The sequence below is a fragment of the Cygnus atratus genome, chromosome 17 (genome assembly GCF_013377495.2).
Source record: "Cygnus atratus isolate AKBS03 ecotype Queensland, Australia chromosome 17, CAtr_DNAZoo_HiC_assembly, whole genome shotgun sequence".
NCBI lineage: Eukaryota > Metazoa > Chordata > Aves > Anseriformes > Anatidae > Cygnus > Cygnus atratus.
In genome coordinates, this window is record NC_066378.1 from 2034872 (window position 1) to 2052262 (window position 17391).

Here is a 17391-nt window from a genome sequence, read left to right on the forward strand (position 1 = left end):
GTAAATGCCAGGAATTGCGCTGTGTTTCGAACTTGGGCGGTATTTATGTCTCTGGCTATCACTGCCTTCAGAGGCTGCCCACAGCTGGGGGAATGCTCCCCTATTCCTGGAGGGAAAGCCCCCAGAGCAAGTGGAGGCTGCCCCCGGCTGGGGTTAGGGGGGGGGGTCCAGGGAAGCACATGGCTTTTCCTCCCAGCACGGGCTCTGGGGCGCTTTGCAGACCGCCCGCCTTCGCCCTGCTCCTTCCCAAACACTTCGGCAAGAAGGGAACGGCTCTGTCCTGGCACCTTGATGTGCCAAATATCCAGAATATCCGCCCTGGGGTGGTGCAGCTCTGCCCGCGTTTCTGGCATGCTCGCCCAGCTTGTGAAAGAGCTGATCTATGGGATGGGCGCCCACCTGTAGGGTCTCCTGGACAGCCCCGCATGTCCAAGCTGCAGTGCTGGGGAGTTCCGTTTGCATCGCTCCCATCTTGAGGTTCCCATAAAATCCCTCCGACCTGTTTATTGCCACTGTTAAAGGCAGAATCGCTGCTTGCAAGGGACCAGCTCGCCTGTGAGGAGGAGGAAAGGGGACGTGTGTGCTTGTTCCAGCACGAGCTCCTCGGGTAAGCATCTAAATTAAAGCTTCTCCTCGAACAAAGTGCCGACCAGCCAATTTCAGACCTCGTAACCTACATCCTAATTCGTGCTAGGAGTGGCAGCAGGTGTAATGGCTGCATAAAGCCCCTTGGGGTTAGCTTTGTGCTCTCCACAGAGTGGAGACGTCGGGCGCAGATACCCCAGAAAGTGAAATACGTACCCAGAAAGTGAAAGCCCTGTGAAGGTGAAATGGGGTGGCTGGGACAGGCAGAGCTGCTCCCGAGCTCACTGGCCCATCTTGGCCACTTTTGGCCAGCACCGGGTATCGCCTATAGGGGCTGAACCCCCAAATGGCTTCTATAGGGAGGAATCGGCTCCGGATGCTGGGATATGGAGATCTGGGATGTGCGCAGGGCTGGGGGAATTGTTTGCTTTCTGCAGGTGTTGGGGACACCGCCATGGCCTCAAAGCATGGGGAAGGAGGGGGGCCTGCTTCCCCCCTCCCCCCCCCCCAAAAAAAAAAGCAACCTCAGTATTTAAAACCCTGCTGTGGCACCTGGTGTAGCATCACAATGCCAGGAGCTGGTGGGAAGGAGGGCGAGCGGCCACGCGTGCAAAGAAGCCACTTGCCATTCTTATTTTGAGTTGGTTTTGCTCAGTTTCGGGCCAAATCCCCCCCCAGCCTCCCCACCTCCCCCCTAGGGGTGCCTCTCCCCCTGCCCCATCCTGCACTGCTCCTTCCGCAGTGGGGCTGCAGCACAGGTGCCCATAGCACCCATCTCTTTGGGCCCTTGGGGGTGCGCATCCCCTGCACCCCCCTGCTGCTGCACCTGCTGCTCCTGCCTGCAGCGACGCACAGCGCTGCCAGCCTGGGGGCCTCTGCAGCAGGACCCCCCCGCTGTGCCAGGGCCCCCGCTGCAGCAGTGCCCCCCCCCTTGTCGCAGAAGGAACTCCCCACTGCAGCAGGACCCCCCCCCCCCGGTTGTATCAGGGCCCCCAGCGTGGGAGGATCTCCCATTGCACCACGTTCTGCCAGTGCACTGTGCCCCCCCGTTTAGATTACGGCCCCTCCATTGCCCTGTGCCCCCCCTTGCACCATGGCCCCCATTGCACCATGGCCTTCCCTTCGCACTATAGCCCTCAATTGCACTGTGCCCCCCCAGCTTTAGACCATGCCCCCCCTTTACATTATAGCCCACCTTTAGACTACGGCCCCCCCATTGCACCATGACCCCCTCCTTTAGAATATGCCCCCCCCCCCCCCTTTGCAACACAGCCCCCTATTTCACCATGCCCCCCCATGGCACTGCAGCCCCCTATTGCACTGCACGCCCCTCGCATTGCACCATGCCCCCCCCTTTCATGGAGTCCTAGAAGCATTAAGGTTGGAAAAGCCCTCCAAGATCACCTGCTCCAACCACCCCCCCTACCACCAATGTCACCCACTAGTGGTCCCCTCCGTGCACCGTGGCCCCCCCATTGTACCGTGCGCCCCCGTTGCACCGTGCTCCCCATTGCACCATGCCCCCCTTTGAACCGTAGACCCCCATTGTCCCCCCCCCATTGCACCATGCCCCCCATTGCTCCCCTGTTGCCCCGTGTCCACCATTGCACCGTGCCCCTATAGCACCATGCCCCCCCTTGCACCATAGCTCCCCATTGCCCCCCATTGCCCCCCCATTGCCACATGCTCCCAATGCACCATGCCCCCCCCTTTTCACCATAGCTCCCCTTTCCCCCCCCCATTGCACTGTGTCCCTCATTGCACCGTGCCCCCCCCTTTGCACCATAGCCCCCCATGGCCCCCCATTTCCCTGCCCCCCATTGCCCCGTGCCCCCCATTTCCCCATGCCCCCGCTTTACACCACAGCCCCCTATTGCCCCCCCATTGCCCCATGCCCCCATTGCACCACGCCCCCCTTTGCACCAAAGCCCCCCATTGTCCCCCATTGCCCCGTGCCCCCCTTCTTGCACCATAGCTCCCCATTGCCCCCCACTGCCCCATATCCCACCATTGCCCCCCCACTGCCCCCCATTGCCCCATGCCCCCATTACCCCATACCCCCTTTGCACCATTACCCCCCATTGCCCCCCCATTGCCCCTCCCATTGCCCCGTGCCCCCCATTTCCCCATTCCCCCCTTTACACCACAGCCCCCACTGCCCCCCCATTGCCCCCCATTGCCCCGCACCCCCCCCAGCCGCGGGCACCCCCCCCCCCCTTTCCCCGCAGCTCCGCGGTGCCGGTGCGGTGCGCGCGTGTGCGCGCGTGTGCGGGTGCGCGCGTCCGTGCGCGGGCGCGCGCGTGTGCGGAGGGGTGCGGGGGGGGGGGGTCGCGCGCGGAGCGGCGCGCAGCGAGCGCGGCCCCGCGGTGCCGGGAGCGCGCCGCCCCCGCCCCCGCCCCGCCGCGCCCGGGGGGAGGCGGCCGCGGCGGCGCGCTGAGGGCTCGGTGGGCGCCGCGGGGCCGCGCTCAGGGCTCGGGGGGGCGCCGCGGGGCCGCGCTCAGGGCTCGGGGGGGCGCCGCGGGGCCGCGATGCTGCGGGCGGCGGAGCGGGGCTGAGCTGTGGGGCGGGGGGGGCGGGGGCCGGGGGGGGGCCGAGCCGCGGCGGAGGGGTGGGGTGGGGTCGGGGGGGGGGTGGGTGGGGGGCGCGGCGAGCGATGGATGAGGAAAACATGACGAGGAGCGAGGAGCAGCAGCAGCTGAGTTTGCAGAAGGCGCTGCAGCAGTGCGAGCTCGTCCAGAACATGATCGACATCAGCATCTCCAACCTGGAGGGGCTCCGCACCAAGTGCGCCGCCTCCAACGACCTCACGCAGAAGGAGATCCGCACCCTGGAGGTAGGGGCCCGGCGAGCATCCCCCCCCCACCCCCCACCCCCGTGCTCCCCCTCCTCCCGTTTTCCTCCCCGTTCTCCCCCCCCCCCCCTCCACGGGCATCGCACCGGGCTCCCCCGCGGCGCTGCGGTGCGGTGCGGTGCGGTGCGGAGCGGTGCTGAGCCTTGCGGTGCTGAGCCTTGCGGTGCGGAGCGGGGTGCGGAGCGGTGCGGAGCGGCCGAGTGAGGCTGCGCGCTCTGCAGGTGGCCCGAGGTGGGACCGGTGGCAGCCGAGCGCTGCTCGCCGGGAGCGGCCCCCGGCCTTCGCATCCCCCCCCCCCCCCACCCCCGCATCCCCCCGGCACCCCCAGGCCGGCCGCAGCCTCCCCCAGCCCTCCCCGGGCCCCTTCCACCAGCCCCGGGCCTGGCCGCAGCGCCCCGCAGCCTCCCGGCCCGCAGCCCTGCCTCCCGCATCCCCCCCGGCCTGGCCTCGTCCCCCCCCCCCCCGGCTCCCCCTTTTCCCCCCCAGCCGCCCCCATCCCGGCGAGCAGCAGCCCCCTGCCCACCCGCAGCCTGCCCCCGGCTCCCTGCCCGGCTGCGGGAGGCCAGCACCCTCACCAGCACCCTCACCAGCACCCTCACCAGCATCCTCGCCCCCGGCTCCTCCGCCGCAGCCTCCGGCCTCCCCCGGCGCACAAGGCGCCGAGGGGGAAATCCTGCACGGCTCCGGTGGCCCCGCGGGGCAGAGGGGTCCCAGAATCTGCGGCAGGGGGCATGAGGGGGGACCCCATCCCTCTGCAGTGAGAGGGATTTGAAAGGGGTTTCTGAAGCCTGGAAGCATCCCGGCTCTGTGTACCTTATGTACAGGCCTCGGGGTCGGATCCTGCGCAGTCCCAAGGCCCCCCCTGTGCAGGTGCAGCCCCTGGGAGCAGAGGAGAGGATTTATTTATGACAGCTGCTGATTTTCATAGGTGGGGAAGCACGGAGGCTGCAGCCGGGGGGATTTCGGAGCCGTGCCCCGCTCAGGTTTTTTGGCTGTTGCTTTCCATCCTGGTGCAGAACCGAAATATCGCAGCCGCTGAGCAGCTCTGAGGGCGCGGGGCCAGGGACCGCGGTGGCTGGGGATGCAGTGCCACCTCCTCCCGTGGGATGCTGCAGCTTCCTGGGGTGCTCCAGGGCAGCAGCGGAGTCCCCCTGTGTGCGGCTCCCCGGTGGGCTCCGCGCCCCATGTGTGTGCCGCGGGGCGGGATGCGCTGCGCTCCTGGACCTCTCCAAGCCGGGCAGTGTCCCCAGCCACCTCCTGGGGCCGAGCAGCACTTCTGGGATGTGCAGGAGGATTCAGATTCACCGGACGATGCAGGATGGTGGGATTTCATCCTGCGTGGTCGCACCCACGTGGTCCTGGTCGGAGGCCCGGTGAGCGGCGCGGTGTAGGGGTACCCCGGTGTTCCTCCCGCTCCAAATGAGGGTCGGCACCGCTCACGAGTTCCCACCTGCCTCTTGCGGACCGGACTGATGAAGATGATGGAGATGAAGAGCGTGGCGAAGCCATCGCCTGCAGGGACACCGCATCCCTGCCTCCTGCGTGTGGGCAAAGCAGGTTCGGAGGTGGCCGGGGGAAAACCCTGGGAGCTGCCCCATAAATTCTGGGCACTGGCAGGGAAGTGTCTGTCCAGCACCAGCACGCACCGAGGGACAGGAGCCCCAGGATCCCCAGCACCTCGTTCCCCAGGCTTGGCTCTTCTACCCCTTGCACGGAAAGCAGGCGATTTCCAGGAGGGCAGTGACAACGGATGGAGCTGGGACCGGGTTCCCAGTTTGGGCACGTTGGTGTGGGTCCGGCCTGGCTCCGGGGACCCCAGGGACCCCGATGGCATTGTCCTGGGTTTCCACCAGCGTAAGCAGGAGCCCAGTGTGGCCCTGAGCCGCCGCCACCACCGCCACGTCCCAAGGACGTGACGCAGGTGCGGAGGCACCGCTCGGCGCTGCTTCCCTTCCCACCCAGCTGCAACAACACAGGGGTGAAGCCACCATTGTATTTTTTTTTTTTTTTTTTTGCCAAATCCTGGTTTTGCAGGATTCGGAGCGGTGCTTCTGCTCATTCATTTTAAATAATTTTGGGGTACACGCAAGTGCCCATCTTCCCTGTGCTGTGGTTGCGCGGGGAGCCGGTAACTCCCTGGGATGCAGCATCCCTCCTGGATGGGTACTAGTGCCCGTGGCCTGGGCTCGGTGGCAGCGCTCGGTGCCAGGAGGTTTTTAGGTCCTGCCTGCACCTTGGGACTGGCTCTGGCCAAAACCAAGGCAGTGGCTGCAACCGAAACACTGCCCGACGCCGCACTGCGCAGACCTGGGTCCGAGCAGCATCGGAGCAGGGAGCGCCGGCTGGGAGCGAGCGGCTCCGTTCCCCTTCCCGAGCTTGGCACTCTGGCTTTGCACCCTTATATTTGGGTTTTGGGGTGCTGCAGGGCCACGGCGTGAGCTGGAGCTTGTGGGACCTGTCTGAAAGGGTCCGGCCCTGGTGCCGTCCGACGCAAATCATTGTGTTTGGTTTTAACGCCCTGCTGCGGCGTTTGAGTGAGGGAGAGCAGCATCCCCGTGGAGAGGGGATGCTGTGGGGTGGGCAACGCTTGGGTACTCAATGATTAGGGCTGAGAGCAAAGGAAAGAGGGCAAAAATAAACCAGGGGAGCAGAAGAACGAGTGTTTGGCTTCACAGGGAAGTTTTGCTCAAGTGACCACAAAGTGGCTGGGTGCTGGGGGCAGAAATCCTGCCAGTGCTTGGAGCGGTCAAAGCCAGATGTGTCCCATCTCGGAGCAGATGCCGAGATCCCTTTTGCCATTAATTAAACCCCAGTGCATCGAGCTGGAGCAGGGCTCAGCTCCGTGCACCACTCGGGGGTTTGTTGGTGGGAACTCAGGGCAGCTCGGGTTTATTCGTGGGAGAGCCCCAGGGAGCATTTAGCAGTGCTTGAAATAAATGATGCTCAGAGCCCGAGGTGGCGTGCAAGCCTAGCAGGGCTTGAAAGAGCCTGGAGAGGGAAAGCTCTTGGCAAACACCAGGGTGGCGAGGTGTTCCCCCGTGCTGCCGGCATGTCTGCAGTAACAAGCCATCGGGGGAATCGGGGAGGAGCCGCTTGGCTTGAGACAGCATCTGCTCCGTTGCTGCGGCACCAGGAGAGCGAGGGTCCCAGTTCCTATCCCATGGGAGCCTTCTCCCATTGGGCTGGGGCTGCCCCGTCCCAGGGCAGAGGCTGAGCCTCTGAATTTGGAAGCATTTTCCCCACTGAGACCTGCAGCATCCCTGTGTGTGTCCAAAACCTGTGCGCTCCACAGGCATGGTGATGTCTGGCACGGCCAGACCCCACACAAAGGGGATCAGCGTTAACCTCATGCTCCTGCAGGTGGATTTTCTGCCACCTTTCCCAGCCTCCAGGCATGGCGGGGGCCAGCTCTGTCCCCGATGCTGAGCCGCCCTCCCTCTGGGTGCTGGCACCTGCTGGGTGCCTTCGCTCATCATGTTTTGGGGTGATGCTGCGGGGGAAATCCTGATGGGGGTGACAAAAGGGCTGGAAGTCCCCGGTGCTGCTCGAGGAGGCTCTGCAGGTGGCAGAGGTGGCCACAGCATAGCTGCTGTCACCCAGGGTCCCAAGGGAGTGACATTAGTGGGGACACTGCTGCTGCCCGCCCCGGCCCTGCTTTTGGGTCCTGCTGCAGCGGGAGAGGCGGCCAGCGGGCACGTATGTCACCCGGTACAGCACCCACATAGGTATACACGTATATATAAAATGCACACATATAAAATGCATGTGGATGGGTATAGCTACATGCACGCACCGTATATACACCCATATTTTCCCATCTACCAAGTGCTCACGGGGCATTGCAGGCTCTGGTGTCCCCCGACAGCAAACACCACCTGGGGCTCGCACCCCGCAGCTAGCGGCACCCCAGCACTTGTCCCCGGGTGCCCTCCTCGCCCAGCTTCCCATTCTGCAGACAGACAAACCGAGGCACAGGAAGGCTGGAGGGGACCACACAGCGTCAGGATTGCAAGGCAGGATCCGGCCTTTTTGGCAGAGGTGCGTTTAGCACCACCCTGCCTGGCAGGGCGCGGGGATGGCCGAGCCATGGCTTGGTGGCACCAGGAGCAAGAGGCAAGCGTGGCGTGCCGTCCCTTCCAGCCACTTCCCTTCCCATCCCGGCTCGCCAACATGGGAAGTGTTTCTGGACACCTGGGATGTGGCACAGAGGTGCGCTGAGCTTGTTTACCCATGGTTTGTGCAGCCCCATGGGATGCTGCTGGAGCATCTGCATGTGCTTGGTGTCCCACCTGCGCCCTCGTTTGTGCTAACGAAGGTGCCTCTGCCCTCTCAAGGGGCAAGTGGGGCTGATTTCCCCTACCTGGAGCTTGAAATAGAAGTGTGCCTGCAGGAGAGGTGTAGCTTTATGCTGCCTTCCATGGGAGCCTCACCCCATCCTTTCCCCATCAGTTCTCAGCTCCTGGTACATCTCTGCCACGGCGGCAGCGGCACCTCGGGGGGGCTCTGCCCCAGTTCCTGGCTCTGTCCCCATTCCAGGAGCCTGATTTTAGCACCTCGGGCATCCCCTCTGCTTCCCACTGGGCTCTGAGCCTGGCGGCTTCCCCAGCCTGCAGGAGCTGCTGATGAGCAGGACGTTGGGGTGGAGGGGATTTTTGGGAGGACTTTCCTGGTGTGTTCCTGCTGGTTTGGTGCAGATGTGTGCGGCTGTGGGGCAGGAGCTGCTGTGTGCCTTCGAGCCCTCCTGTCGGCTCAGGGCAGCTTTGGGGTGTGCCTCTGTGCCCCCAAGCTGCTTGAGCCCCACTGAGGGGGGGAAAAAGGGCAGGGTGCTCCCCAAACCCTTCGTGCTCCGTGCTAGGAGGGCGGCTTTGTTAAAAAGCACCCCTGGGGGACCCAAAGGCGATGCCCCCAGCTGTGCAGGACCGTGCTGAGCCCCGGCAGGACTCTGTAGAGCTTTCCCTGTGATTCCTGGTTAGCTCTCCATGGCTTTGCTTCGGGCGTTAATTTTTGGTGATGAAGCCCCATTTTTGGGGCTGTCAGACCCGTTGGGGCTTGGCACTCGCTGCGCCCGGGAGAGGAGCACCTGGCACAAGGGGCTGGGGAAGGAGGGCAATGGCTGGGTCCCTGCAAGGGGGCTGATTTTTGCTTTTTCCCCCTAGCTGTTGACATGCATCCCTCCCCAGGGCCGGGGCTCCCTCTATTCCAGGCCGTTGCGATGTTTTGCTCTCGGCTCATCTATTTTTGGGGTGGCGAGGCCGCGTTTGCGGGCGCTGGGCAGGGGCACAGCACCATCTAGCGCTGCCGGCGGCGGGGAATCTCCCAGCTGGAGAGCAGGAGTGGGAAATCCCAGCAGGTTTCCAGTGAGCAGGGCTCTGCTCCACATCTCCAAGAAACCAGGCCAGTCGCTCAGAGGCTTTATTTCAGGAGCTGTCAGCCTTCGCTCGCACACACGTTGGTGGCTTTGTCCCCGTCGTGGGAGGCTTGTGGGGATGCTTGGCCGGGCAAAGGGGTCCCAGTGGCTGTGGGGTCTGCAATGGGGTGGGAGGAAGGAGGTGCTGATGGGGTTGGGTTTTTGTAGGAACAGGGAGCAAGCGGTTGGACCCAGTGATGCCCCAAAAGCGGGGTGCTTTGGGTGGTCTCTGCACTGAGATTGGGTATGGCGGTGGGGAGCACATCTTTTGGGTGGTGGGTGAGCAGCGTGGGAGAAGGGGTGTCCTGTCCCTCTTGTCCCCTCACCCCCCTGCACTGGGGTCCCTGGGGGTGAGGGCTGTCAGCCCGCAGAGCGGAGACGCGCAGGGTTGGGGATAAAGGAGCTGAGAAAGGTGGGAAACGGCCCCCTTGGAGACCCAGCGTGGGGAGGGGGAGGAAAAAAAGCTTCCATGGGGCTTTCCCCTCTTCCAGAGCAAGCTGGTCAAGTACTTCAGCCGGCAGCTCTCCTGCAAGAGGAAGGTGGCATTGCAGGAGCGCAATGCCAAGCTGGAAGGCTTCCCCCAGCTCCTGCACTGGTTCCGCATCGTCGACATCCGCAAGGAGGTGATGGAGGTGAGGCGGGGGCACCGAGCGCGCGGCCGGGAGGTTTGCTGTGGGATCCTCCAGCAAAGTTTGGCAAGAGGGTAGTGTTTCCCAGGATGGAAAGTGTCTTGGAGCAACATTTTTGGGCCACGGGACCCCTGTAGCAGGTTGGGGTTGGTGGTAGAGAATGGGGTGGGGAGGCAGGGGGACCAAATTTTTTCTCTGCATGGGAAGGTGCTGCGAGGGAGGTGCTGGCTGGGGCCACCCCGTGGCTGTCCCTTGAAGCTGGGAACATCTCACTGCTGTTTCTGGTGAAGGAGGCATCCACAAGGTCCCCCCAAAACCTTTGGCCATGCCCTGGGTCCCTGTGAGTAATGGGTGCAGCTGGGGGCTGGCACCCCGATGCGCTCAGGAAGAGGAAGCCTGCGAGGAAGCTGTGGGTGATGGGGCAGGATTTGGTGGCAAACCCCAATGTCCCGGTGCTGAGCGGGGTCTGGATGTGCCTGAGACCATCCTGAGGCTCAGGCTGTAGCATCTCCCGTGCATATAGGACAGAGGGAATCTCCAAATCCCCAGGAGGAGGGTCTAGCTTTTTCCCTGTGCGCCCCAAGGCGCTGACTTATCAGCAGATGCCCCAGGACGTTTTTTTCCCCATTTTTCTCACTCCTGGCAGGAAATCGCCCCCGGGCAGCTGAGCCTGGAGGAGCTGCTGGAGATGACCGACGACCAGGTCTGCGAGACCGTGGAGAAGTTCGGGGCCAACAGTGAGGAGTGCGCTCGCCTCAACGCCTCCCTCTCCTGCCTGCGCAGCGTCCACAAGTCCGGTGAGTCAGGTCTGCACCCTGCGCTCGTGTCCTGGGGGCACCCAGGGGGCACTGCTCGGGTTTGTGATCCTAAATCGGGCCAGGAGCCCCCATTTGTGCCCCCAAATCTGGGTGCCAGCAGCGGACATCACCCGCCTCCTCGTGGGGGCTGCTGGAGAGGGAGGCTGAGACCCCCCCCCCAAGGCTTCCCGCAGTGCCCCTGCTCCAAGCAGGGTTATTTTTTATTTTTAATTTTTTTATTTTTTGGGGGGGGTTTGGGGAGGGTTTGAGCTCTGCCCCCCCCCGCAGGAGCCGGCCGGGGTGCGAGGCTGGCGGGTGTCCGGGCGGTGGCAGCAGAGCTCCGCGGGAGCCGCTGAGCATCCTCGGGGGCTGGCAGCGGGCTGCGGGCAGGGTGCAGGTGGGATGTGTCTGTCTGTCCGCCCGTCCGTCCCGGGGGGGTTTGGAGCCCCCCAGGCCCCCCTCCGCAGCTGTTCCCACCCCCCCAGTGCATCATTTCGTAAAGCATCCCGGGGAGGGGGGGGAGGATGAGTCCGGTCCGCAGGCTCCTGGGGACAGGACTGGTGGCGAGGGGGGGACCTGGTGGGGTTTTGTTGCAGAGCAGCCCCCCCCCCCGTAGGGCACAACACCCCCTTCCCACAGCCTGACGTTCCCTGCACAGCCCCACCACTGCACTCCCCAAATCCGGCTCCCGCCTCTCCTCCCGCCCTCTTCCCTTTGGCATTTTCACCAAATCTCTCCGATATTCCGATAATCTCTCTGATAATCCCTCTCCGCCAAGGGAATTCCCCCCCTTGGAAATGCATGTGAGCCTTCGGAAATCCCTGCTGCATCGTCCAGTGGACGGCATGAGACAGGTCCGATGGCCTGAGCCAGGTCCAATGGCCCTGATTTGTGGCAGGTCCTGGGGTTTGTCCCTTGTAGGGGGTCATGCCGTGGTCCAGGCAGAGCATTTGTGTCCCCCTGCCCATCCGAGGGGCAGCAGGGATGGGGCTGCCACCAAAAAGCTGTGTGTTTTACCCCTGTCTGGGTGTAAAACCCAATGGGGAGGGAAACGGAGCGGTCAGCAGCATCAAGCCCCACGCTTTGGGGTTTTGGGACCGGGTCCCTTAGTAGCCAGGGGGCTGAGGATGCTCGCTGGGGGCCGGTGGGTGAGAGTGGTGCTGAGCTCTCAGCTCCCTTGTGTCTGTCTTAGCTCCGTGCAAAGCCAGGGACAAGCCTAGCCTGGAAATATAATTAGCAGGCAAGTCGCTGCCTCTTTAAAACATCATGTAATTTCTTTGCAAGTGCGCCGGTGGTCGATTTCTAGGAGCCGAGATTAGTATTAATAAAGCAGGAATAAGGCACGGTATTAACCTTTTCCATCAATCTCCATTTATTGAGTTGTTAATTACAGACAGCTAATTTCCCAGGCCAATTCTCTGTGGAAATGGGGGCTGGGGAAGGAGGGAGGGAGGAAGCAGGTCGCTGGTTGAGTGCTGGAATCACGATGGGGTTTGGTAACGGGGAACCCTTCCCAGCCTGAGCATCCTTGGCCCAAGCATCCTTGGGGCAGCTCCATCTGTGTCGGAAAAATCGCTGGAAAAGCTCACGGACCACAGGAGTTACTGTATTGCATACAGCGAGCAGCAACCCTATATTAAAACCCGGCTTTATCGTGTTAACAAGCCCGTATTGGATTTTTCTCTGCTGCGAAGCCGCGCGCTGGCAGCAGGATTTTATTAGCAGCTGAGGCGTTGCGTTTGGGCTCGGAGCAGGATTAATTTAATATTAAGTAAGAGCCGAGCGGTGCCCCCGTGGCTCGAGGAGCTGGTGGCATGTGACGGGGAGGTGATTAGTGGTCCTACGGGGATCAATGATCCCGTGCTGGGCATCCGTGGGTCCTGCTGGCCTCGGGAAGCGGGGTCAGGCAGGGACAGATCCGGATGGGGAAGGGGCTGTGGGCTCTGCCAGGCAGGGATCGGTCCAAAATTCTGCCTGAAACCTGCTGCTTGCGGGGGAAGCTTTGGCTTGAAGAGTGCAACTCTCTTTAAATAAATAAATCAGGTGCAGAGCGGAGAAGGGGGGTGTGATATAAAGTGGTGAGCATCCTCGTTTTGGGGGAAAGCCGAGGGCTGCCCCCTTGGAAAGCCGCAGCACCCGCGGTGTGTGGGTGTGCAGAGCTGGTCCCTGCGGTGGGACCATGGGGGTGGCACCGGGCGGCAGTTTTGTGGGTTTTGGCTTCCCATTTGGTCCTGGGACTGCTGATTTGGGGGAAGGAAAAGGGCAGGGTGAGGGCTTTGGGGACAGCTCTGTCCCTCTGATCCCCAGGGAGAATTATTCCCTGGGTCTTGCATTGCCATCTGAGGATCCCGCGAGGTTTGAGGGCAGAGCACGAGGCTGTGGGATGCAGTGAAGGCGTACGGGGTTGGCTGTGTCTGCCCCATATGAGCCTCTCTGCTCACCTGCAGCCCATGCCCTCCTCGAGATGCCTGGCACTGAGTGATGGGGACAGACGTGGGGACTGAAAACCCCCCGCTAGGTGGGCACGTCCATCCAGAGCATCCCTACGGGGACGCTCAGCTGCTGGCCGGTGCTGTGCTCACGGGGTTTGGGTGAACATCTTGGTGGTGTTTGCTGTGGGGCAAGGAGATTGTGGGGGACATGTGGGGTGGAAAAATGTGATTTTTGTGCTCACTCCTCCCTGATTTCCCACGTGGAAACCCCCTCGGGCAGAGTGGCAATAACACCCGAGGGAGCCCTCGGAGGAAGTGGGGTTTCTTGGAGGAACCAGCGAGGGCTTCACGCGCTCTGCAGGAGTAAGAGCTCGGGGATTTTGTTATTTTTGCCTCTAAAGCACGCTCTCGGTTGAGCCGTATCCCGTCGAGCGGCGTGCCCGGTACCTGTGGCGTGTGTGGAAGCCACTGTCGAAAATACCTTTCCCAAGCTGATCCGCGGTATTTTTAGCCCTGATGCACCCAAAAAGTGGCTATTTTTGCTCTCGGGCACATCGGCCGTGCTCCAACACGGGCAGCCAGCAAGCGAAAGGGCAACCCGAGCCGGGGGGGGATGTGGGAGCGGGACCCTGGGTCGGCTTCGTCTCTCCTTCCTTAATTACCGCTAATTGCTGCTGCGGTTTGGAGGTGGCGGTGCAGGGCTGCAGCATCCGGGCAGCTCTGAGTTATGTAAATCTATGCACGTAGAGCAGCCAATGGGGGGCTCCCTGATTTGCATACAGGCTTGCACATCGCTGTATTGTGGGCTGTTTTATGGGGCTGGGGGGTCAGGAGCTTGCAGGAGGATTAATTTCAAAGCGTTGCACCCCCCGGGCTCTTGCAATTCCTCCAGCTTTTGGTGCACGCCATCCTGAGGGGCTGCAGGGTGAGGCTTTCCTATAGGATTGCCACTTTTGCTGGCTTTATTTTCTGCTTCAGGAGAACAATTCCAAAAAAAAAAACCACAAAACAAAAAACCACTTCCTCAGCCCCTTTTCCCCTGGAGCTTTATCAATCTAATCCCAAAGCTTTCCATTCAAAAGCCTTCTCCTCTTTTATTTTTCCACCCTCATGAGCTCGAAATAAAACATCCCCCCTTGAAAAGGCACGGGTAGATAACAGGACAGGCAATTAATAACCGAAAAAGGCATGGGGGAAGGAGCCTTTTTAAAATAAAGAGATTACATTTTTTATGCTGGTTTTCTTAGAGGTGGCGATCAAAAGAAGTCGGGGCGGGGAGCTTGCATCCGCTCCATCACGTTGGTGCTCTGAAGTCAGCGCTGACAGGTCTTTACTCATCTCTGCACCGGTGCAGACTAATAATTAGGAGCTGAGAGGAGCCATGCTTAATATTTTTTTATATTTTTTCCCCCCTTTCTGTAAATTGAGTGAATGGGAAGGGATGGTAGTGCTGCAATGGGTCCCCCATCCCCAGTGGTGCTTTGGGATGGTGGCGGCTCATGGTGGGACTTGGTGCTTGGGTTTGCACCCAGATCCCCTCTTGTCCCCAAGGACTTGGGGTGTGTTGGGTCCCACCAGGATGGGGCAGGGGGTCCGGGTGCCACGGGGCATCCCCCACATGGCCCTGTGTGTGCTCTGTCGCAGGCGGCAGCCTCTCCAAGCAGGATTGGACCATCCAGTGGCCCACGGCGGAGCCGGGGAAGGAGAACCAGCCGGGCTGCCCGCCGGAGCCCGTCCAGTGGATCCGCACGCACCTCTCGCAGAGCCCCAAGCCCCCTCCCAAGTGCGCGCAGCACCACTGCCACGCCGGCTCGTCCCATGGCCCCCTCTACACCCATGTGGACCGCCTGACCGTGGAGGGCCACCCGGGGCTGTGCCCGCCCGTGGAATCCGGCCACCGCTCCCTGCCGCCCTCCCCGCGCCAGCGGCACGTGGCTCACACCCCGCCGCGCACCCCCAACATCGTGACCACCATGACGCCCCCCGGCACGCCGCCCCTGCGGCGCAGGAACAAGCTGAAGCCCCCCGGGACGCCGCCGCCGGCGTCGCGCAAGCTCATCCACCTCCTGCCCGGCTTCACCGCCCTGCACCGCAGCAAGTCTCACGAGTTCCAGCTGGGGCACCGCGTGGACGAGGCGCACACCCCCAAGTAAGCGGGTGTCCTGGGGGATCGGGGCTGGGGGGGGTGGCCTCATGCCATGCAAAAAGCATCCTGGGTCTTAAAATGTTGGGATTTGGGATGCTCCTGTTTGGGCATCCCATCGAGGCAGGGTTTGGAGCTTGAGGCTGGGGAACCCTTTGTGGATGCAGCACGTGGTGGGGATGGCTTTGCTGAGCGGCGTGCTGTGTGCCAGCTCTCGTGGGGCAAGTGGGGAGCACCCAGGGGCTCTGGGGATGTGGATCGGTGAAGCCGTCCCGTGCCACTTGATGGATCTGGGTGCTGTGGGGTTCTGCTCTGCAGTGTGGGATCGCCGCCTGCAGCCTGTCTGTTGGAGCCGCTCACGGTTGCGAGAGAGAAATGGGAAAAATCCTCTTTTGGCCGAGATGTGCGCATCTTCTACACCCCTTTCTGTAACCCTCCCCAGGGCCTTTTCCATTTTTCCATCCCCAGTGCTGTTGCAGCACCAGCTCCGGCTCCCTCCTGCTCTGCGGCTCGGTGCCGGCAGAGGCTGCTGCAGTGCAGGGAACGGGGCCGGCCTCGCGCTCCCTCCCTGGCCCTTTGGGTACTTCTGGTGGCCGTGCCCAGAACCCCACTGCTCCGTGCCATAAAGGGGGCCGTGGGCTGCTCGGTTTTGGGGGGCAGCCCTGCAGCCTTCTCCCCACGTGTATCGTGGTGCTGCCGCTTGCTGTGTCCCCGCAGCCGTGGCAGTGGCAACGGCAAGAAACGAGGGCAATCATCCTCCTCCCCGCTACGGACAGAGATGGATTTCTGTCTCTGGAAGTGATCCGATTCCTTCCCCTCTTGCGTGGGCACCTGAGGCCGTATTGACCCTGCTCCAGCCCCAGTCGGCACCGCCACGCTCACGGGAGCGAAGCTGTGGAGAGCAGCGTGCTGCCCGTGTTAGTTGTGGTGGGATTTCAGCCTCTGACCCAAGGTCTGCCCTCGGTAAGTAGGGCCAGGACATCACCCACGGCACCGGGGGGAGCAGTGGGGCTGCCTCCGTTCCCCCAAGACACTTAATCTCCAGCCTGGTCATTGCACGCCCCACGTCGCGGTGACACAGCTTTGGGGTGAGGTTGGACACATGTACGGACCAAAAACCTTCCAGCTGCTGCTTTTTCCCCATCTCCCACAGGGAGCCTCGATTTCCTTGCATGAGCCAAGAGGGAAGAGCAGGCAATGGATGGAAGGAAATCAGAAATGGCTTTTGCATGGGCTTCGATGTCCCCATCCCCGTGATGTCCCTGTCCCTGCTGCCCTCATCGGTCCCTGCCTGGCCTCTCTGGTGTCCCCTGCCCGCTGCCACCCCGGTGATGTGACTTTAATTCCCAGTCCCTGACCACCAGCCGCAGCCCAGGGGGATTATTAAACTCAATTAATAGAGGAAAGGGAGCAAGCGTTAATAGGGCTCTGTAGTGCTGGTGTCTGATGGGGGGCTCATCATGTTGGTGCAGAAGGACCCGGGCTCCCCAAAGCTGCTCGGAGAGCTGGGGAGGTTAATTTTCTCTAATGGCACTTAATGATTTTCAGGATGCAACCAGTAAATCCTGCTTTCTAATCCCATTAGCGTTTGAGGATAGCAATTAGTGCATTAAAGAGGCAGCTTCTTTCTTTTTCACCCTTTCCTCCAGCAGAGGAGTGCCAAAGTTGTAGCTGTTTTCCACCCTGGGTGCAGTGGCTGATGTTTTACTGACCCAGGGCAAGAAGTGGCTTTTTTGGGAGCTTTTATCAGACAAGTTTTATCTTATGGCAGTGTCCATGCAATGCACTCTTTGCAGACCACTGTCTGGTGGGACCCGTCCAACGCCCCAAGGGGGATGCTGGTGTCCCTTGGGGTCGTTATCTCCTCACCTGGGGTGTCCAAGGTGAGGTTCCAAGCAACCTCGCGAGGTTTCTTGCATTTTGTGTTTCAGAACCCATTTCTAGGGTTCAGTCCTTCTCTATGCTGAAGCCTCCTGAAGCAGGGGTTAAACTTCCTGAGCTTACAGCCTCAGATTTTCCTGCGCGGAGCCTCCAGCTGTTGACCGTAACGCTGGGGTACGGAACATTACTCCTAAAAAGATCCCCTGGCTTCCATAAATCCACAACCCATAAACATCTCATGAACGGGCTCGAAACGGAAACAAAACATTTAGAGTGGCTGATAATATAATGCCCATTTAATACCCCATGAATTCCACGGGCCATTTAAATCTTCCATGGATAGTTAATGATTATTCATCAGCCAGAAGTCAAGAAAAAAACACCCAACACCAAACAAACTCAGAGTGGAAGGTCTTAAAAACCCATTAGATGGGGAACATGAGGCAAGATGATTAAAGGAGTGCACGAGAAACCCCACGTTAAGCCTTGAAGTTTTTTTTGGAGGTTTTTGGAGGCAGCCTCTGCCACAGGGTGTCCTGCCTGGGGTGTCCTGCCCCAAGGCTGCCTTCTCTGTCCCTAAATCCATGTGAAGGAGAGGTGACCCCAAATCTGCCTCCACTTCCCAGCAGCGGTGCCTTTGCCTTGCTGGAGGCTCAGGGTGCTCGG

At 61.4% G+C, this 17391-nt stretch overlaps 1 protein-coding gene across 1 annotated transcript in view; it reads left to right on the forward strand.

Annotated features, from left to right (window-relative positions):
• Nucleotides 1–3238: 3238 nt before the first annotated feature.
• Nucleotides 3239–17391, forward strand: part of KSR2 (kinase suppressor of ras 2) — a 54717-nt gene continuing 40564 nt past the window's right edge. Inside the window, exons 1-4 of the mRNA XM_035556842.1 lie at nt 3239–3418; nt 9335–9475; nt 10119–10269; nt 14346–14850. Of these exons, the coding sequence (XP_035412735.1) occupies nt 3239–3418; nt 9335–9475; nt 10119–10269; nt 14346–14850 (977 nt within the window). The remainder of the gene's footprint in view (nt 3419–9334; nt 9476–10118; nt 10270–14345; nt 14851–17391) is intronic.